The sequence below is a fragment of the Protopterus annectens genome, chromosome 10.part0, assembly GCF_019279795.1.
Source record: "Protopterus annectens isolate FY-2018-M chromosome 10.part0, PAN1.0, whole genome shotgun sequence".
In the NCBI taxonomy this organism is placed as follows: Eukaryota; Metazoa; Chordata; order Ceratodontiformes; family Protopteridae; genus Protopterus; species Protopterus annectens.
In genome coordinates this window covers 39,959,482-39,986,759 of record NC_056744.1, presented here as the reverse complement: position 1 = coordinate 39,986,759, position 27,278 = coordinate 39,959,482, and the positions used below count along the sequence as shown (strand labels likewise).

At 40.2% G+C, this 27,278-nt stretch overlaps 1 protein-coding gene across 4 annotated transcripts in view; it reads left to right on the top strand.

Annotated features, from left to right (window-relative positions):
* Positions 1-27,278, top strand: part of TNRC6C (trinucleotide repeat containing adaptor 6C) — an 897,274-nt gene that overhangs the window by 335,666 nt on the left and 534,330 nt on the right. For 3 of the 4 annotated variants that reach the window (XM_044084998.1, XM_044084999.1, XM_044085000.1), the window contains one exon: positions 24,554-27,106. In XM_044084998.1, the coding sequence (XP_043940933.1) occupies positions 24,554-27,106 (2,553 nt within the window). Of the gene's footprint in view, positions 1-13,948; positions 14,147-24,553; positions 27,107-27,278 lie in introns of those variants that run through there. The other variant, XM_044085001.1, reaches the window with a different exon arrangement.

Here is a 27,278-nt window from a genome sequence, read left to right as displayed (position 1 = left end):
AGAATATGTTAAGTTTATGATTGTAACTGAAAAGGAAAATGGCAGTATATACTGATCTGATCAGCAGTGTTTATCCTTAGTAAGCCTTTTCTGTGTCTCACTGTATTGAATTTATTTCATCAGCAGATTCACCAACTCCTTTTCTTGCGTTTGTCCTACAAAGTTATGGTTGCATGTTCTTTGTGTTGAAAGAAAAGGGGCTGCTGTATCATTTATTCAGTCATTCTTTTTTTTTTTTTTAGTGCCCACTTTGTCGTACTTGGTATCACTGGGAAGCTGGAGCCTCTCTCAGCATTTAGCAAGTGTAAGGCAGAATGATGGCCCTGGATGAAATGCCAGCTCTTTATTTAATTATTGATTGACTGATCGATTGTTAGCTACATAAACTGAGTACAAAAAGGTCGCTTTTCAGGGGTGGCCCCGGAGCCCTGTTTGATTATGTGACTTGCTCATAGTCTTACAGTAGGCAAATAGAGGCAGAGAATGCAAGCATTTACTACAACAAGTTATTTGTTAACAGCTCGTAGGCTAATCCCCTCTGCTTTAGCTGCCATCATAGTACTCGTATGCAAACACAAGTATGTAGGCAACTGAGACTCCTCAGTTCACCTGTTGGCAATATCTTTGTGGTGTGAGAGGAAACCTGAGATACCAGTGACAAATGAGCATTGTACATAGAAGCCCTGCAAACATTATACACAGTGCTCCTCGCAGGGAAGCCATACGGGACCAAGAACTGTGAGGCAGAAATTGCTAAGCTTTGCACTGCAGTGCAAAAGAAGTCATCAGTACTTTTAAAACTTGTGCCCCCTTCTATCAAGTTAGTGCCATTTGCAAGTTTTCTGATGTGACGTAGCTCTTTGCAGGACACTTGGTTTACTTTCAGTGGTGGTGTAGTTTGGCAAATGTTATAGTTGTAGTCACATTAAAATCTCACAAGTACAAGCAGTCATATTTATTTCTGCTTAGAAAATAGAAATAAATTGGAGATCGAATAAATTGGTTTGTACTTCTAGTTATCTAAATCTTGCATATTTCTTTGGTGTAGTATATATTCTGTATGAATCCTTGTTAGGAATAGGTATAGAATGGCAGAGACCTGCCGATGGCAGAAATTAATTTTGTTTATCAGCTATATGCTTGTGGACAAGTAACCTGCAGAATTTGAACTTGTTCAAGATTTCATGTCGGGAGGTTGTCCTTGTGTCTTGGCCACCCTTCCTGATAGTTACTTTCTCCATCCCACCTTTTCTGTTTTCATGTTGCTTGCCGGTTTATTTGGCATGTCCCACAATGGCTACTATGCCATTTTTTCTGACTGACCCCAGAGAGACTCTTCTGCCTCCTTCCAAAAGTCTCTCTGTCTGGATTGAGGCTTCTACCTTGTCTTATTTAAACATCCTTATAATATATAGTCTGTTTTTTTAATTTATTTCTTTCAAGTTTTTGTTTAACATACCCACCCTGCTCTGTAAGATTGCTTCCTTTTGTCACAGACACTTGTTCTTCGCATGTTATGCTATCTTTGTCACTGTGTAACTGTGTAGTAAACACCTCCAGACACCTCTGTCTCAGGTGAGTAACCAAACTTGCACAGATTACCTATCCTGTTTGTTTTGCATGTTGTCATGATTTTCTCTGTAAACATACTAATTGAATTTCTGTAAATTGCTTCTAGGTTGTTTCGTTTTGTAATACACCTCAACTGTACCTGCCCAATATCCCTTATTTGGTTTCTTTGTACCTGAATGTGTTATTTTGGACTAGTTTGCATTAAACTGTAGCTACAAAACTTAACCTTTCTTGAATTCAGATCAGGCCATACTGCTGTTCCGTTTATTCTTTTTAAGTGCCCCTTCTCCATATTTTTTGTTGTCTGCCTGTTTGGATCTCATGTGAGATGGTAGCTGTGTGTAAGTGGGCAGTCTTTATTCTCCACCGTTTTCCCTTTCCTCCACTCAGTCCTTGGGTTGCTGTACTGGTTGCTGTGCCTGTACAACCCCAAATCTTTCTATAGTTCCTGCCAACCGTCCCCAACATAACCCTAGCACCAGCTGGGACCCCCCTTTGTCTGGGGGGGGGTTATTTACTGTGCTTCCCTGTAATGCCTGGGAAGTGAAGGATCCCATCAGTATCATGGGACACAGCACTTACAGCTATCATGTACACAACCACCCATAATCTCTCCTAGCCCTGTCAATTCTGCCATCATGCTGATGTAGGCATTTCAGATGGGTGGACCATGAGAAGTGGTATACCTGCCCCAGGCCCTTAGAGCAGCTGATCTCCTTAGCCCTCCTTCATGCCTTCCTAAAGATGCATCTCATTGTGAACGCTGTCCATTGCCAGAGGTCAAAGAGAGCCCTGCCAAGCATACTTCTGCCCCCAGTAAAGATGTGCCAGCCCTCCCTGCCTGTGCTGTCATGTGCCTGAGCTACAAGGTGCACAGGCAGGGCTTTATCTTTCCACACCACTGGTGCAGGATGTTCTTCGTGTGTCACTGTTGCAGTCATTACATTTGGGTAATCTGCTGGCAAGTTGCCCTCAGTCGGCCTGAATTCCAAAGTCTTGGGTCCTGCGTCAGTTGCTGTCTCCTCTTCCATGACGTCAGGTCGTCAGGGGTATAAAACATGCAGCCAACGCCATTTTCTTCAGTCTTTCTTGCCGCACGGTTCCCGAAGCAGAAGCATTTTCGAGTTTGAGTTTCAGAACCGAAGTCTTCACTAAAGCTAAGTACCCCGTTGGGGAAACTTTTTTCTTGGTTTTTACCAATGTCAGAAAAAGTTAATAATTGTATTACTTGTGGGAAGCAAATACCTCATAAGGATTTCCATTTATACTGTATTCCTTGCCTAGGCCCTGATCACAACGTGCCTGGCTGTCGGTTTTGTGCTAGATTTAACCAACGCACTATTAAGCATCGGTATATTTTTGCATCAAAGTATTTTGGAAACAGATTTAACTACCCAGAAATGTCGTCTGATAGCAATCCGACTACCGGAGTACATAAAAAACGCAAAGAAAAGGACAGAGAAAGGCAGTCGAGGTCCAAAACCGACGACAAAGCTTCTCCTAAGCCAATTGCCGATACTCTGTGAGGCGCCTTCGCAGCCCCTGATACCCGCTACCTTCAAGTCGCAGGCTTCTACCGACACCCATGTGGAGTCCGGCATGCCGCAAGATACTCAAGGTATTGGACCGACGGATGCATCTCCCTCGGATGTGTCCGAAGCCGCTGAGCAGGCACCGGCTTCCGAGGGTGTATTCAGACCTCAGCATTTATCCATCAAACCGACGACAGCTGCAAAACCAAAGACAAAAGCAACTTCTAAACCTAAAAAACCGACGCATGAGCCACATGCACAGGCCTCTATGCCTAAAAAGCAGATGATGAAAATGGCAGAAGACCTTATTACCTTGATCAGGGGTACCCATCCCCTCCAGGTAAGAGGCCTAGGCAAGACACTGATTATGAATCTTCAGATCAGGTTTCTATTTCTTCTGATTCCTCTTCTGATCAGGAATTATCTATACTTATAACCAAAAAACGGAAGGTGCAAAAAGTCACTAATAACCACAGAAAAGCACCTCGGATCCAGGAATGTTGTCACAAACAGTTTAATGATAACCACACAGATGTAAACGCTGAACAGAGAGAAACTTAACATTGACAATATTACACAAAACATTTTCGTCTTCAACTTCATCAGATGAAATCACCCTCGTGAGCACACCTTTTATACATAAATAGTTAACAAACATCCAATGACAGCACAGTTCCAATTAAATAATGAGTTTTAAAAGTATACTAATGAAGTACTCAACAATCTTGTATACATACCCCTTAAATAATAAATATAAAAATTGCTTGTATTAAACATTTTGTATGTGCATATTCTTAATAACCTTGTCCTGTTTGTTAATAAAAAATACATTATAAAAATCTCCTCTGGTAGTGTTTATCATTACAAATAAAATCCAAAACAAGCAAAATGTTCATTAAATGTTTCTGTTTATATTGTTGTAGAAATTCATCAAAACACACTGAATAATAGTGAAGATGTTAAAATAGTGGACATATACTTATAACTTTGCAGACCTCAATTTCAATACCGGAATGAGGGAAATCATATCATTAAGACCCGGAGGTCTGTTGGCTTCTAATATTATTTGCCAATATAATTCTCTATATTCTACTAGCGTTTCCCACATCCCACCCCTAGGGTCAACAAACACAGTTTCTAAAACAAAGAACTTAAATTCTGCTAGTTTACATATATTGGTATGTTTATATAATGCATTATTTTCTTTTTTGGTCCTGATGTCATAAAGGTGCTCATAAATTCTTTGCTTGAGCTTCCTTTCACTCTTCCCAACATAAAATGCATCACATGTTGTGCAAGTAACTAAATAAATGAAACCTTTAGTATTACAATTTACAAAGGTTACCCAATGTCAATTTCTTTTTCCTAGCTTGTAAATATAATGATTCACCAAGAGTGAGGTATGAACAGTAACTACACCTTCCACATTTAAACAAGCCTGTTTTCTTTTTAGTACCATTTTCAAAAATGTTCCTATTCATCCCTCTCTCTAATATATTCTTAATATTGTTGCCCCTCCTGTAAATGAATTTTAGTTCGTTGTCAAAAATGTGGTTTAAATCAGATAACCTAGCAAAATGTTTCCATTCTTTGTCAATAATCCTTTTAACTATTCCTGACTGACCATCATATGTAGTTATAATACCTGAACCATAGTTTTCACTTCTGTTTGCATTGCCTACTTCTTGTAAGGCACTTGTTTCACCTTTACCTAATATAGGTGCAAACTACCCCTCCTCTCACCAGTAACTTCCCTACATATCTGATCAAAAAGTTCACCTGGGTAGCCTCTATTTAAAAATAAACCTTTCAATACTTCACATTCACTGTAGTAGGTAGTGTCATCAGAAGTCATTCTACTTAAACATACTATTTGACCTTTCAACACACTTCTCTTTTGATGGGGTGGATGTGAGCTAGTGTAATGCAAACATGAATTCGAGAAAGTCTCTTTTCTATATATTTTAGACATAAAACCATCCTTGGTCTTTATAATGTTTACGTCCAAATACTTTAACTGTTGATAATTAAAATTGTGTAAATTTTAAAAAATTAGTTGTTCCGTTCACATATTCAATAAACAGGTTAAAATCATCCTCACTTCCTCTCCATAAAAAACATAAATCATCTAAATATCTGCCATAAAATGTCCAAGAATTACTAAAAACAGAAGTTAATAAAAAATTATTTTCCCAATGTGCCATGATGATATTGGCATATGTAGGAGCACAATGTGCACCCATGGCAACACCCCTACAGTGCTTAAAATATTCTCCTTCAAAGAAAATAAAATTATTTTTAACACTACCTCCATTAACACTAAAACTGTTCTAAAATCGTTGTGTAATTCCTTTAAAACCCACTAACATTTCTTCGAACCACTCAAGTCCTATGTCGTGAAGTATACTGGTAAATAAATCTGTGACATCCAAGGTAGCAAATGCCACTTCTTCAGAATAAAAAGTTTTATCTATCTTTCTCAAAAAAATCCCAAGAGTCTTGCAATATACAAGTGTTGTTCATAACTACTTTCTTCACTTTTTTGTCAATAAATTTTGCCAGGGGTGCTGTAACTGAACCCTCAGCAGAGACTATTGGTCTTAAAGGTGGATCATCCATATTTTTGTGCACCTTTGGTATGCCAAAAATTGAAGGAACCTTGGGTTTCTCCACATGTAGAAATTTGTGTGTGTCTACGTCAATCAACCCTTCCATTAATAAGTCATTTAATAGGACATTTATTTTTTTGTATGCTACATTAATTTCATTAATAGATGTCCTTGTATATTTGGTTGAGTCACTTAAAATTTCAAGCATTTTACCTTCATAGGTAATATAATCCATGAGTACCACCCCCCCCACCTTTGTCGGGTTTCATAACTCTTAAATTCTTGTTTTTACTAACTAATTTAAGTGTTTCCTGCTCTACCAAGGGTAAATTTGATTGCACATTGTATCTTCCCATGGACCTCCTTAATTCATTTTCTAATACTAGTTCAAAATTCTTTAATTGTGGGTGTAAGGGTGGATTGAATATGCTCTTGCGCGCTAATCTTTCATCATTCAAAATATTTTTATTTCCGTTAAAAAACAGTTCAAGGTTTTTCTTTCTAATAAATAATTTAATATCTACAAGCAATTTAAAAATGTCAGTTCTCTGCTTGGGTATGAACCCAAAACCTCTTGAAAATAAATCAAAAAAAGGTTTTGTCACAGTAATACTCGAATAATTAAATATATTAAAATCATTAAATGTCCATTTAAATCCATCATTTAATAAAGCAACATCTAGTTTTTCTACTTCGTTTGTTTCCTCCCTTGGGGCCCCCATTCCCTCGCTTGTAGCTTTTTGAGCTATAGTCAATTGGCTCTTTATACATAAGTCTCTCAGACCTTCTAAGTGGAGGAAACTCTGAAACTTCAAGTTCATTTTCATCAAAACCTGGTGTCTCATTTTCTGTGCTGTTATGTATTACAATTTTCCTTCCCCATAATCTAGGCTTTGGGTATTGCGTTTTGATCCTCTATTCGTTCAAATCCCTTTCTGTTTTCCCTATTTTCCTATTCTGAACATCAAAACATTTTGTCTCTAAATCCTTAAGTAACTTGTAGTATTTACCCTTTTCTTCAACAGTAAAAAGTAAATCATTAACAATACCCTTGTTAACCCGCTCAACCTGACGAAACAATTTTTCCATTTCACATTCATTATTTTTTATAATGGCCCTCATTATTTCAAAACCACAATTGTCAAACGCAGTGATCAACTGCTGATGAAATTCAGTACCTTCAACAACATTGTTCGGGTATTTACAAACTCTAAGGCCTTTAGGTACAATTTTTAACTGAAGACAATGTTTTAAATATGCATTGTCCATTTCGAGCATTTTGTATTTGTATAAACAGTAATCGAAATCATTTAACATTTGTACAAATGTTCTTTTGGTACCTTTGTTAAATTACTTTTTTTCAAAATCAAATTTAACATTCAGTATGTCTCTTAGCTGCCGCTCAGTACCTGTTTGATCCATAATATTATTTCCAGAGTTCGATATACCACCCTGGTTCTGCGTACCTCGCAAATCATCTAGAACACAGTTTCCAGTCTCTCTGCCAAAAGTAATGTGAGGGAATCCTTTCAAACTACCTGAGTCAACCAAACTGACTCCGTTTCTCTCTCGAGCTTCACCTCCATTGAATACGGACGTTCCTTCATGCGAAGCAGAACACCTAACTGCTTCCTGGTTGCCAGGTAAGGAAAGTGACGATAACAGCGATGCTATTGATTGGCTAACGAGCGTGAGCAGACCCACTAGCTGTGTCAGCTGTCCTATGAGCTTCCGAAGCTCTCCAATCTACATGCCTTTATTTCTACTGTCCATACCAACAATAACCTGGGATTCCATCCGAAATAAAGAAACTAATAACCAAAAAACGGAAGGTGCAAAAAGTCACTGGACTCCTCAGCATCAGAATCCTCATAGGGAGGTACAGATAATTAATAACCACAGAAAAGCACCTCAGATCCAGGAATGTTGTCATAACAGTTTAATGATAACCACACAGATGAAAACACTACCAGAGGGGATTTTTTACAATGTATTTTTTATTAACAAACAGGACAAGGTTATTAAGAATATGTACATACAAAATGTTTAATACAAGCAATTTTTATATTTATATTTATTATTTAAGGGGTATGTATACAAGATTGTTGAGTACTTTATTAGTATACTTTTAAAACTCATTTAATTGGAACTGTGCCGTCATTGGATGTTTAACTATTTATGTATAAAAGGTGAGCTCACGAGGGTGATTTCATCTGATGAAGTTAAGACTAAAACGTTCTGTGTAATATTGTCAATGTTAAGTTTCTCTCTGTTCAGCGTTTACATCTGTGTGGTTATCATTAAACTGTTTGTGACAACATTCCTGGATCCGAGGTGCTTTTCTGTGGTTATTAATTATCTATACCTCCCTATGAGGATTCTGATGCTGAGGAGTCCATTCCATCTGCATCTCCTCCAGTGGATTATTCATTTGGGGAAACCTTGCATACTTTGAGGGAGCATTTTCACTGGGAGAGTCTAGACTTCTCAGAATAAAAAAAAAGGCTCAGGGATTTCCTTCTTCTCCCTCAGCACAAGCCTTTAGCCATTCCCCCTGTTTTAGACATTGTGGATGATGTGTTTTCGGAGTCCCCGACTCACATAAATTTTTATTTAGAAACCCTGCTGCTGATCCTGAAACTATTTCACTGGGTCCAAAGGGAGTTAAGGCCTCAACAGCAAAAAACCCTACCCCCTCTGACAGAGATTCTAGGGCACTGGACAGATGGGGAAAAAAGGTTTATACATCTGCAACCTTGGCTTTCAGGGCCTTAAACTGTCAGTTTCATATGCTTAAGTACCAACAAAATGTAATGGGATTGCTGAAACAGAAAATGATGTTGATTTCAGAATGTGCAGAAAATAAAGAATTGTAGGAATTATTGCATGCAGCTGAACAGGTTGGAAAGCATACTTTGCAATGTGGTTTTGATTCTTTAGAGGCCTCCTGCAGGGCCGAAGTTACTGGATCTGTGATTAGGAGGCATGCCTGGTTAAAGGAACAAAATTTGCCTGATCGTGTTAAAGCTAAATTGCTAGATGCACCTTTACAGCATGATTCTCTGTTTGGTATTAAGGCAGAAGAGGTTTTAAAGAAAATGGAAGACAAAGCTAAGTCTATGCAAACTGTTAAAGATTTCTTATAAGTGCAGCCACCAAGATTCAGTAGACACTGGCCTAAAAAAAATTGGTCCTTTCCTGTGTCAGACAGAGCTCAAAGGGGCAAACCCAGACGCCCTAAGGGTTCCAGGTACCAGGCTCAAGACTCATACAGGTCAAAGCAGTGGGGTGCATCCGCTTCCAAATCTGGAGGAGATAAAGCACAAACCTACAGAAAGCAATCCCAATGACTTCCATCTGCCTACACCAAGCACTTATCTTTTGGCAGCACCCATAGGGGGAAAATTAGCACTTTTTGCTCAAAATTGGCAGTTAATAACCCAGGACAAGTGGGTACTAAACATCGTATCACAGGGATACAGATTCCATTTCCACACACTGCCAATGACAAATGGTTGGCCAGATCTGCCAAAAAAACAATGGGCAGAGGCACAGAAACAGGTTACATCCCTCATGGATATGGGGGCCATTCAGACAGAACCAGAACAGGAAAAAGGACAAGGTTTTTACTCAGGACTGTTCTTGGTACCCAGAAAGGACAAAACCTTGCGGTCAATACAGGGTTTATCGATTTTGAACACATTCTTGGATATTCCAAAATTCAAAATGTTCACTTTGCAGCAACTTCTGCCCATGCTGGGCAAGAATGCTTGGCTGGTGATTTTAGACCTAAAAGAGGCATACCTGCATGTCCCAGTAAGGCAGTCCTGCAGAAGATACCTCAGATTCAAGGCTGGCTTAATGCATTACCAATTCTCTGCACTGCCCTTTGGCTTATCTACTGCGCCCAGGGTCTTTACAAAGTGCCTGGCACCAGTAATTGCATTTTGCAGACAAAAAAGTATTCAAATATACCCTTACTTGGACGACTGTCTCATTCAAGCAGAGAGCAAGGACACTCTTCTACGACACCTGGCGTTTGTGAAAAGGTTTCTAACATGCCTAGGGTACACAATAAATGAAAATAAATCACAACTGGTACCTTCTCAAAAGATAACATTCCTGGGTGCAAGCTTGAATACAACTGCCCAGATGGCTTACCTCACACCAGACAAACAAAGGCAACTGACTACTTACTTCAAACTGATGGCAACAAAAACCCAGTCTTATGCAAGACAAATTCTGCAGGCTCTGGGCTTCATGGCATCCTGCATCCTACTAATTCCATATGCAAGACTACATATGAGGAAACTTCAGTGGTACCTAAAAAGTTTATGGAGTCAACATTCATACAGTCTGGAAACAATGATTCCTCTCATTCCCTGCCTGCAACAGGAGTTTCTATGGTGGGCAAAGGCCTGTCACCAAAACATGGGACGGCCCTTCACTCTACCCCCTGCCAGCCAAACCTTAACAGAAGCATCGGATTATGGCTGGGGACCCACATGGCAGGAAGATGCATTCAGGGCATATGGGTACCAAATCAAATGCATCTACATATCAACCATAAAGAGATGCTAGCTGTTCAAAATGCCCTAACAGCCTTCAAGGACTTACTTCATCCAGGACAACTACTGATAAAGACGGACAACACCACAGTCATGTGGTATACAAACAAGCAAGGGGGCACACACACACACACACACACACATACACACACACACCCCCTTTGCAGATTAGCCATGGCACTGTGGGACACAGCTTTGACCTACCGAATACACCTTCAAGCTCAATTCCTGCCAGGAAAACAAAACACTCTGGCAGACGATTTAAGCAGAAACCTTAAGGATCCTCACGAGTGGAAACTAATTCCACAAGTCTTCAGCATGATAACAGAGAAATGGGGGAGCCCAGACATAGATCTACTCGCCTCCCCTCACAATTATCAACTGGAAAGATTCTGCACAAGGACTTATCACAGACAAGCATGGAAAGTGGACTCTATCCTTCAGTTGGAAAAACCTATCAGTTTACACCTTTCCTCCTCTGCCTCTTCTGCCCAAGATCCTCCTAAAAGTCAGACAAAAGAAGCCAAAGATGATATTAATTGCCCCGGACTGGCCCCACCAATACTGGTACCCAATCCTAAGGAACTTGTCTCAATACCCAGCTTGGACCTTGCCTCAAAAACCACAACTACTGTCCCAGCAAAACAATTAGATCCTACACAATCAACTACAGACTCTGAACCTGCCAGCATGGCTAATCTTGTAATCATACCAACAACACCTCTCAGTAAAGCTGTGGTGGATGTCATTTTGGAAGCCAGAAGGCCTAGTACTAGAAAATGTTAAACTGGCAAATGGAAGAGATTCTGTGCTTGGAATCTAGCACAAGGAACTGATACAGCAGAACCCACATATTCCTCCGATATTACAATACTTAACTGAGATGCTTGACAAAGGCCTATCTTTCTCATCAATCAAAATCCATGCCTCTGCCATTTCAGCTCATTACAATATAGAGCCACCAATCTTTTTCTCATCATTTACTAAAGCAGTATCTTAGAGGAGCCAAAAATTTAAGGCCTCCTAGAAGATCACCATTACCTGCATGGGACCTCAGTTATGTGTTGGAAAAGCTCACCCAGCCTCCATTTGAACCAGCTGCTACCGCTGATATAAAGTTCTTATCATGGACGACAGCTCTGCTACTAGCAATTACTTCAGCAAGAAGAGTTTCAGAGCTACAGGCCCTCATGGCTGTAGAGCCTTTTATCATATTTTACCCAGACAGGGGGTCTCTGAGGACAAATCCTACTTTTATGCCTAAGGTTGTTTCCAGCGTGGCTCTTAACCAAACAATTCATCTGACAACTTTTTATCCAAATCCGCAGAACAAAGGGGAGAGAATTCTGCATTCCTTGGACGTACACAGATAGCTAAGATTCTACTTGAGCAAGACTAAAGCTCTAAGAAAAACTGGGCAATTACTAGTGTCATATGCTGCAGGATCAGAAGGAAAGGCTATTTCAAAGCAGACAGTTTCAAAGTGGATAAGCCATTGCATCCATTTCTGCTACTTACATCATGGTAAACCTGTGCCCAAGAGTATTGGGTCTCCCTCCATCAGAGCAGCAGCTACTTCAGCAGCCTTTCTCAGAGGAGTACCAACCAAGGACGGCTGCTACTTGGAGTTGTGTTCACACCTTTACAAAACATTACCATTTGCCTCTCTACTCTAAGTCCAGGGCAGGCTTTGCCACTGCAGTGTTGCAGGGCCTTATAGCCGCACCTAATGCTGTTTAGCTCCAGCCTCCCAACCATAGCTTTGGGATTCTATCCAAATGTAATGACTGCAACAGTGAAACACGAAGAACATAGTACAGTTGTGTACACTTACTATAAATGTAGATGTTAGAGTGTATTCACTGTTGCAGTCCAGGTTACCCTCCTGCCATCCCCCTGTCATTCTAGAGTTTCTGTCCTTCTCTATCTTCTACTACCTATGGGGTGTATTTGCTTGTAGATGAAGGTAAAGTTTATATTGATGCTTGTATGCATATATATATATATATATATATATATATATATATATATATATATACACATATATAATATTGCTACCTTTTGGGGGCACCTGACATTGGGGGAAAGAAAATGGTGTCGGTTGCATGTTTTATACCCCTGACGACCTGACGTCATGGAAGAGGAGACAGCAACCGACGCAGGACCCAAGACTTTGGAATTCAGGCCGACTGAGGGCAACCTGCCAGCAGATTACCCAAATGTAATGACTGCAACAGTGAATACACTTGAACATCTACATTTATGGTAAGTGTACACAACTGTACTTTTTCTTAGCTTTCATCATTAAAAGGAGTACTGTCTCCCAAGCAGTGCCTTTATCTGTTGACCAACTAATCAGGCTATGTTTTTTTTTTTTTTTTTTTTTTTTTTTGCTTTTCATCAGCACGTTGTGTTGCACATAAGTGACTAACTTTATTAAAAAGCAGGTAGCATGGTCTTTTGTGGAGTAAACAGTGAAATCCATATGACAAAATCTGCCCAAGATAAATCTTTGGGGACAGCTGTCTTCCAAGTGGCACTAGCCTCTCTCTTTCCCTCTCCATTGTCTCCATAAGCTTCTCACAATTGCATTGGGGTTCATTGATCATTTCCCTTGATTCTTTGGAGGGTCACAGTTTGTGTTTTCTTCCATTCCAGTGTTAAGCATATTTTGACGTATTGGACACTTCAGCCAAGCCCTTGCTAGAAGCATGGCATGTAACCTTACACACCAGCATCTTAAAACACATAGTGAAATAGATTTTTTTTTTGGAGTTCATAAATGTATTTATTGAATGCTTGTTGTCAGTACCATAAAAATAACTCTGATGATTTGCTGCTTTCTTCAGAAAATTGAGTAATTTTCATAAATTTCAACAGAAAGACCTACTCTGTTTTGCCTTTACAGTCTTGAGACCATTAGAATAGTGAGTGTGAGGGGTATGCAGGGATTAGTCTTTATCTGCAAGTTTAGGTAGCAAGTAGTTGGAAACCACGATTTTCATATTTGATTTTCTTTCTTTGACATTTCTTGTCACTTGTGTCCTGTTGTGGGTGGCCATTGTTTACATTTATAAACAGCAGTCCTCTTGATATGCCGTAGAGTCTGTGACTCCGTCTTCTTTTAGATAAGAGACAGGGAAGTAATTAAGAAGTTGGCAGTATGCCCACTTATATATGGGCCTCTTTCAGAATGTCATTGCAAGTGCTGGTATGCTGAACGTCTTGGGCTTTCGTTTTGGAAGGAAACAAAACAGCTAGAAAAAGGGGGAGGTGACTGAGAAGCAGGAGTCCGTTTGCCATGCACTGACTGATAAATTCATTTGTCTATTATTTGGGGTGGGGGGAGCAGATAGAGGATGGGGTATAATGAAAAGAATATAAAAACCCAGTTAACCCCTATCTAGGAGCTTCCACTAATAGTGCTGACTGCTGGAAAATGTTAAAGAAAGGAATCTCTTTTTTTTTTTTTTTTTTTTTGTCTGCTGCAATTGAGCTGAAAATGGTTTACGTCTGCTGATATTTTAGACTGCAGCTGAATGGGGCACACTTTCTCTCTCTCTCTCTCTCTCTCCTCTTTCCCTCTCTCTCTCTCTGTCTCATATCTTCTCTTTATTTTCCACCCCTATTGCTTGGAAAGGGCATTGTAAAATCCAGTACATCTAAGGCCCAAGTGAGTTTGCAGATTGTCTGGGCGGGCGCCTGTACGGAAAGACTTTCCTGGCAGCTCGACAGGATCAGCTTCTCACTGTACACAGTCGACATGTTGAAGTGGAGAGCTTAGGCGAATCTGCATGCAGGCATAGAGGCAGTTCTGCATACAATGTAGCGTCTCCGAAGATGGTTGGGCAACACTTTTTCTCAGGTATTTTACACCCCCATAAGCCATCCCTTTTCTCATCTTTTTAAAAGGCAGCAACATACTGTCAGCATCTGCTTTTAATAATTCTGAGTCTGGCAAGACAAGAAAAGCTACGTTGGTACACACATAGTCCTAAGCATTTGGCTCCCTGTCAGCTGGCTAAAATGGCGCCCTTTGAAATAATATTCATTTGCTTTAGATTTGCTTTACAGCATATACATTTCTCCTATCCCTAGCCTCTATTTTTTGAAAGCGTTACATATATATGGTTTCACTGCCATATTGTGTTTACACGTTTATTAAACTTGCGCACTTTTGAGCGTTTTTTTTTTCTCCAGAACGACAGCCTTTATTTTCATTTTAGATGTATATTATTTTTTAGTTTATAATGCATTAATAGCTGGTTCCTTCCAAACTTCTCCCCTCTGTTTGGTAAACAGTCCATGTTATACTGCTGCATAGATGAGATTACAGAATGAATGCTGAAATGTCTCCTATGTTGCTGTCCTACTGTACACCTTTCTTTGTTTTTGTGATTCTAACCCCCCTTCCCCAGCTTAGCAAATGACGCAGTTAGTGGTGTACTTGCCTCATCATTTCTTAAGGATGCTGTTGTTGAGACCATCCTTGTCACTGTCATTTCAGCATGAGCAGTTGAGCATGCCCCATGCATACTAGTGTTTTCTTAGTAACCTTTTGTTGTCATTGTAACTTCTGTTATGCAAAGAACAAATATTTAGAACATACTGGCTACCATATAATAAAAGTAAGGTAAAACACTGTTACTGTGGTATGTAAAGAGCATTGGATATAATAGCATTCTGCACAGGTAGATGAAATGTCCATGTTCTCCTTCCTGCCCCAGATGTACGCTGCAGCAAGCAAGGGCTTGCATTTTGTTTTTATTTTGAATTCCGTCTGTTCTAATTAAGAAAGAAGGTGATTCTACTTCAGAGAATGTGTTTGGATATTTAGGTAGTTCCTTTGCAGCTGCATTGAGCTGTCAGTTCTCAGCCATGTTCTGTTTGCAGTTCACTTTGGATCGAACTCATGTGCCTGCCTGGTGTATAGTAGGTTTTTCTTGTTTTTCCTTAGAAAATGTTTTGAAAAAGTGTTCACATTTGAAGTGAAGAATTTTATCTAGTTTTGCATTTAAATAAGTTTTGATTGCAGTTTCTTTATACTGTCACTAAACAGAAGTTTATCAGAGTTTGCATTGGTTGCCATGGAGCAGCTTTACTTTCTTCATAAATTGCTGTAAACTCTAGCATATGTAATAATTGTTGGAAGATGTATTTTACATCCAAAATATCATTATGTAAGTATTCGGAAGCACAGGCATACTCATGCATACACAAACGCAAAGAATCCCACCCCAGCAGTTACAGCCACTCATGTGAATGCACCTTTATGTGTCGTGATCAAATGAATGGGAAAAAAAAAAAAAAGAATAAAGGCACTCCCACCATGCCTGTCAACTGAACTGTCCCTGACTTTACTGCAGAGTTCTGTTCTGACCCTCTTAGAATGTTTGATTTGCTTGTAAAAGCTCTGTTGATTAAAGTTGGTCAGTAATGCCAGACATTAGAGTTTCATACTTAATTTTAGGCAAAGCATGCTGGACTGCTTGTTGCAACCAGAAGCTGATATGTGCTGTTTCTCTCACGAATGCTCATTTTCTTTCACTCTCTCTCTCATACAGTTAGATGCAAATGTGAGAGCGCAAACACACATTGCTTTTTTTGCTTGTTTTTTTTTTTTTGTTTTTTAATATAAATTTTACACTTGCTAAATAGCAAAGCCTTTGTTTAGCAAGCATAAAAAAATTGCAGCCATTTGTTTTTTTAACATCAAAGCTTCACAGCACCTTAGTAAGCTGCAGATCTTTTTTTTTTGGGGGGGGGGGGATTATCTTTGTATTAACATCCTGCTGGAAGTACTTTGTTCTCCACTCAGAGTGAATATGTACAATTTGCCCATTCTGTACCCCCTGTGTCTTATATGGACCAAGTCCTTTACTTTCAATCTGGATACGGATTCTGAGGATAAAGATTCACTTTCATCAGGTTCTGTTCCTAGTGAGACTTGGAATTTCATGAAGGCGAATTTTAAACGGGTCTCTGAAGAACCTGCATCTTCTAAGATGTGAAGTATATTGAAATAATAAAATTTCAGTTACCTAAAAGTCTGAAAGTTGTTATTATTGTCTTTTTTGTATCTGCGTAGCATGTTCCCCAGACCCTGGTTCTCAACCAACAGCTCATAAAATAGTAGGTAGTCTCAGTTTAGGGTTCTTCTGATTGTTCGGCTTTCTCCTTCTGCTGTCCCAGCACAGTTATTTTTCTGTCTGTGTGCGCATGCCACCTGCTTGTATGCTAGGACCTCTTGTACTAGACTAGCAACATGTTTGTTAGTTAAGCTGTCTGTTCTTTACTGTCACTGTTGTATTTTTGTCTCTTAACCTTTATGTTCATCATGGAGAAGTTCACTTGTTCTGTGATTAAAGAGCTGAAGCCTTTTAATAGTGTTTCCTGCAGCTATCGTACAATAGCTACTAACTGTATTGCCTGGCTGAAGAGTCGAATGTGCAGCACTGTTATGTATGCCAGCATTTTAGAATGGCCTGTCAGAGGAGAAAGAAGTTGGGAGAGGCCTTGCTGACTTCACTCAAAACTGAGTCTAACATTGTCTTGATAGTACATTGTAATTTGCATCCACACCCTGAACAGGTCTAATTATGGACATTTAAAATTAGATGAAACAGTTTGGTTTTCATTGCATTGCCCCCCCCCCCCACCCCCACACACACACACAGTCACCATTATTAATGTTAATTTGATTTCAACTAAGAAGGGCCATATATTTAATGGCATGAAATGGTAAGTTGAATTGCATAGTAACGTGCATTGTTGTAGGCAAGACCAACAGTATGTAGTAAAGACTTCCATTTCTGATGCTCATTGGGCCCTTCACAACATTTTACTGGCTGCTGTGCTGCTAACCTGAACTATTCATTATAGGCTGTGCACTTGGGAAGTACGCCTGACTCCTACTCACTCCTGCTTATTTAAAGCTAGTCGCATTCTGCTTCAGCGTTAATTTGAAACTCATCCTTGCATTCTGAGGGGTAGCTGTTCATTTTATTAGGATACTTCAAGCTGGAAAGATGTGGTTAGCAAGAATAACTGAAGAATTCCATTTACTTTTAGGTGATGAATGCCCTTTGCAAGGTAGTCATTTGAACTGGTCCACATTGCAGTTAATTTTAGAGGGGGCCATTTATGAAGTTACTGAGGTATTTCTTTCTGTGAAAGAAAAAACATTATGATGTCTTAGTTACTTGGTATTTTATTTAGAGGAAAAATATAAGGGGTTAGGATCGGTGAGGTACTGCCTACAAATGTCAGAAATACACACACACAAAATGTCATTTGAATGCTTATTCCTAGTTGCCTTGTAGAGAAAAGGCAATTGTTTTTTTCCCCTTTGCACACTGATTGATGAACAGTGTCTCTGTGAGCTGACAGAATAGCTTCATTTTATCCCTGTAAATTACAGTGGTTACACACCACTTCCCTTATGCATCAGGATGGAAAGAAGAGAAATGGAGTCAGGGAATGTAATACTGGTGTTGAAGCAATGGAAGGTCAAACTGAGAATTTGTTTTAAAAAAATGCTTCTTTTATCCATAAGCTAAAAAATTATCTTCTACGTGGGTAGAAAAATCTTTTAGCCAGCTAAAAAAAAAAAAATTGTTTCTTCCTTAGAAGGTTGCATAACTAAAAAATGGTATTCTGCTGTTTAAGCTTCCTGACAAGTGTGGGAGGGCCATGATGACATTGCTGATTTTTGGGCTAGTACTCTATTTCCACAGGTACATGAGATGTACTTGTGTACTGTTGTGTCACTAAATGCCAGTCATTTAACACTGAAAAATATCAGATGTAAAACTGTGCAGCCTGGATGTCAAAGAATAAACTGGTCATGGATGAGGGCTTCACCTCTCAATACCCACCTACATCCAAAGGCCATAGGAGCTGAGAAGCACAGGACCAAGTATTCCCAGTGTCTCTTGAGGTGGTACAACATTGTAGTTAAATATTTAGGAAGCAGGAGTTTAAAGATTTTTGTGGGTAGAACAGATCTCAGCATATGCATAAAGGAGGTGTAAGATAATGAGAGAGGAGTCCTTGGGAGAAAAACAGACTTTGGGTCTGTCCTAAGAAGCCTATGAACTTGAATGGGGAGCTCAGTCACAGTAAGAATTGGGAGTTTTTTTATTTCGTTTACTAGTGCATTGTCTCTTGTAATTCGTAACACTTTTCAGCCAGAAGTTTGTCCTTTGATGCTTCTCGCCATGTTTTGAAGAAACACGTATCTTAGATTTTAGGACAGTTAAAAGTGATTTGGAATGAGGCAGATGTCCCCTTCCTCTTGCTTCTGCAGTTTTAAGGCCTGTCAGTGTCATATGAAGTGCCCTTAATGCATCTCTGCACAAATGAGGAGCAGTTAAGCTAGGGTTTGACAGAAGGGGCAAAGGTTTGCATGAGAGAAAACCATGATAAAAAAGTAAGCTATTTTTAATGTGTTAAGAAGTTTAAGATAAGAAGGACAACCATATTGGAGGGGGCATCCAGTAAGAAAAGGACAAATGTTTTAGTCCAGAATATCTGCACCTTCAGAGTAGCTTTGGGACTCCCAGATTGTGACCACACTCTCTCTGGAAAGATGTAAAGTATTCTACTAGAGCAAGTACAGTATGGGTTGTAGCCTATAAAAATTGTGTGTCCGGTATAGTCCAAAATCTTGCAGTGTTATGTTTCTTCCTGTTGTCAGAGCTGTTTACTGATAAAGCATTACAGTAAGAACCAGAGCTCTTGTATGCATTCATTTTCAGTGTCCACATTATTCTTTTCAAGGTTGGAGGGCTTTGGAGTCTATTCTACAGGCATTAGGAATAATGCAGAGAGTTCGTCCTGTATGGTTCCCCAGTCCTTCAAAGGAAATGCGCACATATTCCCACAAAGGCAATTTAGAGTGTCAGTTCACCTGTTGGAATGTCTTTGGGGGGGACACCCCAGAGAAAATCCATGCGGACAAGGGAAGGATGTGTAGGTAAAGCACAGAAGGCACCTTAGCTGATAAATGAACCAGAAAGCCAAGTGTCATGAAGCTGCACTGCTGTTAAACCACTGTATAGCCAATTTCTTCTTCTGTATTAACTGTGTGTAGCAGGAAGAAGTGCAGCGTGATAGGATGCCTAGAGTAGAACTTGTAGAATGAATCACACTGCATAGTTTGTTAAAAAATGTCTTTCATTAAACTTTGTAACCAAGCAACACAGAAGTGATCATGTAAAATTAAACAGAATCATTCCAAGTAACGGTGCTTTCAAGTATGCACATCCAGTGAACTAGGTCATTTGAAAATAAGTCCAGTAAAAGATCGACACAAATAAGAGCAACCAAAGTACATTTTTCCACATGCTTTTGAAGGACTTGATGTATTGTTTTGCAAATTTTAGCCGGACCTGGATACTTTTCTGTGTAAGAAAAGGCTTCTGTCTTACAACAGTACACCATACTGACATATGGAGAATACGGAAGATTGTTTTCACATGTAGTACACAACTAGTACTTGCCAGAAATTCCTGCAGCTCCTTCAGTGTTGCTGTAGGTCTCTTGGCAGCCTCCCTGACCATTTTTCATCTTGTGTTTTCATCAATTTTGAAGGGACGTCCTGTTCTTTGCAGTGTCACTGTTATCCCATATTTTCTCCATTTTTTGATGACTGTCTTCATTGTGTTCCATGGTATATCCAGTGCTGTGGAAATTTTTTGTACCCTTCTCCTGACTGATACCTTTCAACAATGAGATCCCCTTGCTTTGTAAGCTCTCTGCGAACCATGGCTTTGCTGTCGCAGCCAACTGAGCAAATGTCAGGAAAATCCTACCAGGACAGTAACTTTATTTGGGGTTAATCAGAGTCTCTTTAATTGATGGCAGGTGTGTACCCAAGAAGACTGAGTGTTGTAATTAAATGAAAAGGTGCTTCAACAAAGTATTAGTTTAAGGGTATGCACACTTAATGCAACAAGCATATTGTACATGTTTTTATTTTTTATATTTTTTTCCCTAATAGATTTCTTTGTTTTTCAATTGAATTGTACAGGTTATAGGTCACATTAAAGATGGGAAAAGTTTTGAAATGATTTATTGTGGCCTCATTTTTTTATATCACAAAAACCTGGCATTTTAACAGGGGTGTGTACACTTTTTATATCCACTGTATATGAAAGATCGGAGGCAAGAGTTAAAGTGGGAGGATTCTTCTCCAATAAGTTGAGTTTGAACAGGGGAACCCAGCAGGGGGTCCTTTTTCCTCATTGTTATTTGCTTTGTATTTAAAGTCATTGGCACAGAAAACAAGAGACTCAGAAATTCAAGTGTATGATTGGTATGGTTATCAAGAAAAGTTGGCTTTATTTGCAGATGACATTATTTTTGTTTGTGATAAATCCAAAAAAAGGATATCTTGGTGTTTTGTAACATTTTGAAGCAGTTTCAAGTCTTTTTGGGATATAAGTTTAATGAAGATAAAACAAAGGCTATACCCATTAATTATGTACCGACTCACAAATTGGTTCAGCAATACCCATATTTTTGGGGACACAATAAGCTGAAGTATTTAGGAGTATGGATTAAAAGGGCTTTCATTATTTACTGCTAAGGGTATGTGGGAAGAGAGTAAACAAAAGATAATGACAGAAACTGAAAAACTTGAAGCTCTTGTTTATGAATATGGATAGTAAGATACAATCAGTAAAAATGTTTTAGTCCGTTAAGTTTTATATGCATACAGTTTAAGCATATTTTTTATCAACCGGAGAAGTTGTGGATACTAGTAAAGGAATGTGAAAGAATGTGGGAGGGGCAGAGAACAAGAGATAAGTGGGATAAATTGATCCTCCCAATAGAATAAGATGGTTTAGGATTACCTGATTTAAAGGCTTATTTTAGAGCTACACAGTTAAAGCTCATATGTGTAATACAATCTGAAGGTTATATTTCAAAGTAGAAATGAGTGATGAAGTGGGGGAGGAGATCAAGAAATAAGGAGAGTATGTGGGATTTTGAATGCAGATCCTTTAGGAAAATAATAACCAAACAGAATATTATATTCATAAAGTTGCAGAAAGTATTCTAAGAACTAAGCCAAGACCGAAAGGGAGAAGGGAGATTTTGCCAATAAGGATGACACCAAGTAGGGGTACAGAAAAATAGACTAGAGGGGTTGGAGTTTACTGGAGAAAACTGGCAGAGGAAGCAGGGTATTTGTTGCAAATAACTAAAGAGGTGAAAGATAGTAGTGTGGGATGAGGCCAAGGAGTAGTTTGGACTGCCTTTCCTGCCAGGGACCATACCTCTCAACTGACCCAATTTTCATAGAATGTCCAGATTTTTGCCTCATATTTTTGGTGTGTTCCCTATAAAATTTGTAGTTTTCTGGATTTTTGTGGCAAATCAGTGAGGACTGAATTCACTATGTAATGACAGGCATTTGAATTTCAGACTTCCTGTCTTCCATAAAATGCATGGTAACACAAGATCTTTTATTCTAGCAATTTTTTTCGAAAACTTACTGCTACTTTTTGAGTATAATATTCTGTATGGCTGTTACTGTTCCCACAGAAATGCATCCAACATCCTGCTGTCTTATTTCATGAACCCTACCCTTCACTTTATAATCCCCTTCCATTTTGATTTGTGACCTTCTGCTTGATTTATGTACGAGTCAACTATGTAGCTCTAAAGTATCCATTCAGATTGGTTAATCTTAAATCCTGTTCTTCTATGGGGGGGGGGTGGTTGATACATTTCTTCACCTGTTTATTATCATGCACAACTTCTGGTTGATAAAAAAATAATTGCCTGACCAGTATGTAAAAGTGAAGGGTCTAAAAACATTTTCACTGCCTTTTATCTTACTATTCATAGTCAAGCACTTCCAGTTTCTCACTTTTTATCATCTTTTGTTTAGTCTCTTCCTACGTTGTCCTTGGCTGTAGTGTTTTTTCCTGACTATGATATTCATTCCAAACCCTAGAGTCCATCATCTTATTTGACTTCATCATATGAACCATTTTCCAGTTCAATATGGTTTTCAGTTACTTTAAACAACTTTTTAACTGATGGCAGGGGGTGCCCCAGTTCAGTACAGTACAGTCTCATGACAGTCCTTTAAACCACAACTCCTTTAGGTTTAAAATAATTTTCCTGAAGAGGAAAGTATTAATTAAAAAAAAAAAAAAAGAATGGAAGCCCCCCCCCCCCCCCCAAAAAAAAGGGAAACATCTTCCCAACAGAGGAAAAGCATAAGCAGACTGTTGAACCACAAAAGCCTGAGACGGGCATACTCTTCGGTGACAGTAAAGCTCTGAAGGTTTTGGTGCCAAAATTTGGCTTTTAGATAGCTTGGCCAGCTGTTTATATCCTTGGCAGGATACAAACCATATACTGTAGCTAAAGGCTACTGTAGCAGGGAGCATTCGAACATCTACTGTTATGTTGGGTTTATGTATACAGTTGTACCTTACCTTTGTAAAGCAGTATGGATGTAGTCAGGAGATTGCAGTGGCACTATGCAGCAGTGTCAGAAAGGAAGTTTATGAGCAGTTCAACTCTGGCCTTTTTCTGGGGCTCCTAGTTCCCCCTCACACAAACACTGAGAACAGTAAGGTTGTTTTTAAAGTATTTTGATATTTTTTTTAAAAAGTACATAAAGGTCACCTTTAAGTATGTAATTTCATTTACTGGCATCATATTTCAGACTGATGATATTTGAGGTAGAAACTACCATTAAGAGAAGTCTCCACTGTGGAATGTTGTTGTTGTCTTTTGGCTTTTCCCGGGTTAGCGGTCGCCACAGTGGAACTCTGGTCCGCTAATGATTGGCAGTAGATTTTCACGAATGCCGAGGTGCCAGCTCGACGTTCAACCTTCAACGAAGGTATGCCCATTTACGCATGCCTTTCGAACGCCCACCCAACTGCAGTGGTGCACTCTGGAGCATTTTGTATGTTTTTTCAGTAAGGTACACATTATATTGAAGCTGCTACAGTTAATTGTAGACCCTTGTGATTAATACGCAAGACTAAGCAGAAGTAGCTTAAGGTTGTGAAACAGGAGGAGTTTGAAGATTGTTTTTGTTCTTTTTGTATAATGGAGTGTGCAATCACTTCTTTGTCAACTGATCAAAATATATTTTGTGCATGTAGTGGAGACTTGCACATTGTCATTGTTTGCCAACAAAACGTTTATGAAAGCTAGCCTTGCCCCCCCCCCCCCCCAGCATTAGATACTGTGGGTGCAATGGTTTCAAACTGTTACTTCTTGATTTTTATAATTCTTCTGCATGATATTTAAGTGCATTGTTACATGGCCTGGGATTTGAGGCAGCCCGTGGTTTATACATCTGTCTGTCTCCCTTTACCCCCACCATTGCAACCCACACATACACGCTTTGTATGCATTTTTTCTTTTTTTTTTTAAGACCTTGGGGAAAGATGGTGCTTCAGACCTGCTTGCCTTTTTTTATGCTGGCAGTACCTTCCTGGCCTAGATACACTACCTGCTTATACCGAGCTGAGCCATAGAGCTTATTTCTGGATTGGTCACATACTTAAAGAGCATTGAAGACATTGTTTATATTGATGGTGCTGAGTGATTATTGGTAAATAGTAGGATCAGAATACCCCTTTTTTCTTTTGCAGATCAGCGCAAAACATTTATTTCTTTCACTATGCAAGCTGGATTAGCAGATGTACCCCAGTTTTTATTAGGGGAGGGCTTCAACCAGACCCTAAACCCAGTGTGCTCTCTTGAAAATGAGTACAGTCACCACATACCTAGTTGTTTTCTTGCATTTAAATAACAGGGTAGCTCCACTGCATGTGTAGCCCATTTGCAAAACTGACTCCAAAATCTTTATAATAAGAAACTTTGGACCGGATGCTGTGCAAACTACTACTTTCTTTGGCAAGTGCCCTATTGCGTTTATTGTCTATTTAAAATTTTACCAACTTAGGCAGATGGCATGTATATCTGTTTAATGTGTAGTTGGAGTATTACTAGATGGCCATCAAATTCTTGAAACTGTTCTTGAGTCTGAGTAACTGTGACTGCATATAGGAGCCATTCCTCTGCTCTAACAAGTGGGTAGCTTCTGCCTCAGCTTTTTGATTTGAATGTTAAGTAATACACGGTGCAGCAATGAAAGCTTTTTCACATTATCTGCACTGTAATACTGCACTGTTTGTTAAACCTGTAGCACTTAAGAATTGAAATTTGTGTGTTGTGTGCTCTGCTTCAATGTCAGTGCTCACTGATTCCTGTTTTTATTTCTTTTTAGATCTTGGTCACAGTGGATTGGGACCTCATTATGAAAATTCTCACTGGGGACAGCAGGCCCCTTATAGAACCGAAGCCAGCAGCATCTGGGATAAAGTGATAATTGACGGGACTGACAAGGAGGCGTGGCCTTCTATTATCAGAACAGAGACTGAGTCTGCCTCAGAATGTACTACAGACACTGACTCTGCCTCCATCTGTGGCTCAGAGAATAGTAGCATGGCTACAGGGAGTACCCAAGGCAACTTCACTGGACATACGAGCAAAACCAATGGCAATAATGGCACCAGTGGAGCACTCGTCCAAAGTAATTCTAACCAGAGTGCCCTCAGAGGAGGCGGGTCTAATGGGAATGGAAACTCTGCTGGTGTTTGGGGTGTGGCTGCAAGCTCCACCCCTGGTTTAATTCATTGTTCTGCCGCTAGTGGAGATGTAAAGGTGGACAGTTTGATTTCAAGTGGGCGAGCTCAGAACTGCTGGAGTGCTTCCAACTCAAATGCCGGCATTAATCTTAACCTTAACCCGAATGCCAATCCATCTGCCTGGCCTGTACTGGGACATGAAGGAACTGTGGGAGGGAATAACCCTTCCAATATATGCAGTCCAGTCAGCACTGTCAGTCAGAATCTTGGCATTCAGAATGGCAACCCTGCTAATGGCCCAGGAGGTACCTTGGGTGCTTGGGGAAACTTGCTGCCACAAGAGAGCACAGAACCACAAACTTCTACTTCTCAGAATGTGTCTTTTAGCGTACAACCTCAGAACCTTAACACTGATGGACCAAATAACACTAACCCCATGAACTCTTCACCAAACCCTATCAATGCAATGCAGGTGAATGGATTACCGAACTGGGCCATCCTCCCATCTCACTTGCCGGGACTTCCTGGTGCTAACGGGTCATCTGTTTCTCAAGTTAATGGGGGGAGTGGTGAAGCAGTGGGTAATTCTGTATGGGGGTCATCTCCCACAAATCCAGCCATGGGAAATAGCAATTCAGTGTTCAGTCAGGGGAATGGAGACACTGTGAACTTGGCATTAAGTGCTAAACAAAATGGGTCCTGTAGTGCTGTACAGAAAGAAGGAAATAGCACTAGTGCTTGGGATTCTGGTCCACCTGCTAGTACTGGGATACTGGCATGGGGAAGGGGTGGTGGTATTGGAGGTATGCAGTCTGGGGCTTGGGGTAACTCCAGTCGCAACACTAGCAATGGTGTGAATGGTGAATGGGGAAAAGGCCCAAACCAGCATTCCAGCAATGACATCAGTGGAAAAGGATCAACAGCATGGGATGGCCTTTGTGTTACCAGCCAGAACCCTGTTGTGCAGCAGGGTAGTGAACATATTAACTCTTGGGCCAAAGCTGCCGCATCAGGCACCACCACTAGTGAAGGGAGTGTTGACAGTAATGGAAGTCACCATGAAGGAAACAGTGGACGAGGAGGGCCTGGTGACAGCCAAAGGAGAGAAAAAGGGATGACTGACCAAGGACAGCTCCAGTTGCCAAGGCCTGACCTTGATCCAAGGGTTTTGTCCAACAGTGGATGGGGACAGACCCCTGTGAAGCAGAATACTGCCTGGGAAATTGAAGACTCTCCACGGCCTGAGCGAAAGAATGACAATGGAACAGAGGCCTGGGGGTCTGCTACTTCTCAGCCTTCAAACTCAGGGGGTAGGAGTGATGGGTCCAGCATGAATAGTGCAAATACCTCTACAGTATCAGGGTGGGGGAATCCCCCACCTGCAGCTCTTTCAACAAACACAGGTTGGGGGGAGAATAGTAACAAAATTTCAAATGGCCATGGGGGATGGGGGGAACCAGCTACTTCTACTGTTGTCAATGCTGCTGCCAAGAGTGGCCACGCTTGGGGCGGGGCTGCAAATCAGGAGGAAAAGTCTCCAAGTTGGGGTGATCCTCAGAAACCCAAACCTCAGAACTGGGGTGATGGATCAAAAGTAACCCAAGGCTGGACTTCAAGTGGTGGAGACTGGACTGAGCAAGTTGCTATGCCTGGCCACATAGGTGAAGGAAAGAAGAATGGCTCTAGTTGGGATAGTGACAGCAGACCTGGATCTGGTTGGAATGATACTGGGAGGACTGGGACTGGTGGATGGGGAAGTGGCACTAGTGCTAAGCCTGGTCCAGGTCCAGGCTGGGGTGAAACTCTTAAATCTAATTCCTCACAAAACTGGGGTAACAAGACCTCGGACAGTAATGTTGGTACGTGGGGAGGAGCTGCTTCTGTTAAACAGACTGGAACTGGATGGGCTGGGCATGTGCCTCCCAAGCAAAAAGACAATGGTGAACCTACAGGTTGGGAAGAGCCATCTCCACCGTCCATCCGCCGCAAAATAGAAATTGATGACGGTACCTCAGCTTGGGGAGACCCAAGCAACTACAACAGTAAAACTGTTAACATGTGGGATAGAAATAACCCTGTGATTCAAAGCAGTACCACAACCACAGCCTGCACCACAAACAGCAGCCCAGCTGAACAGCAACCAGCTCATCAGTCGAGTGCCCCACAGAACAGATCTCCTCTGCTTGTTACAGGTAAAAATGTTGAATTCCTGTATTTGTTTTCACTTCCTGTATAGTGTGTGTTGTTAACAAATTAGTGTGTTCCATATGTGCTGTTTCCATTATAGGTCATTTGTGGTAATGTACTGCTAGAACAGTGCAGATCTGATTTTAAATATTGCTGTAAGTTTGGATTTGCAGTAAT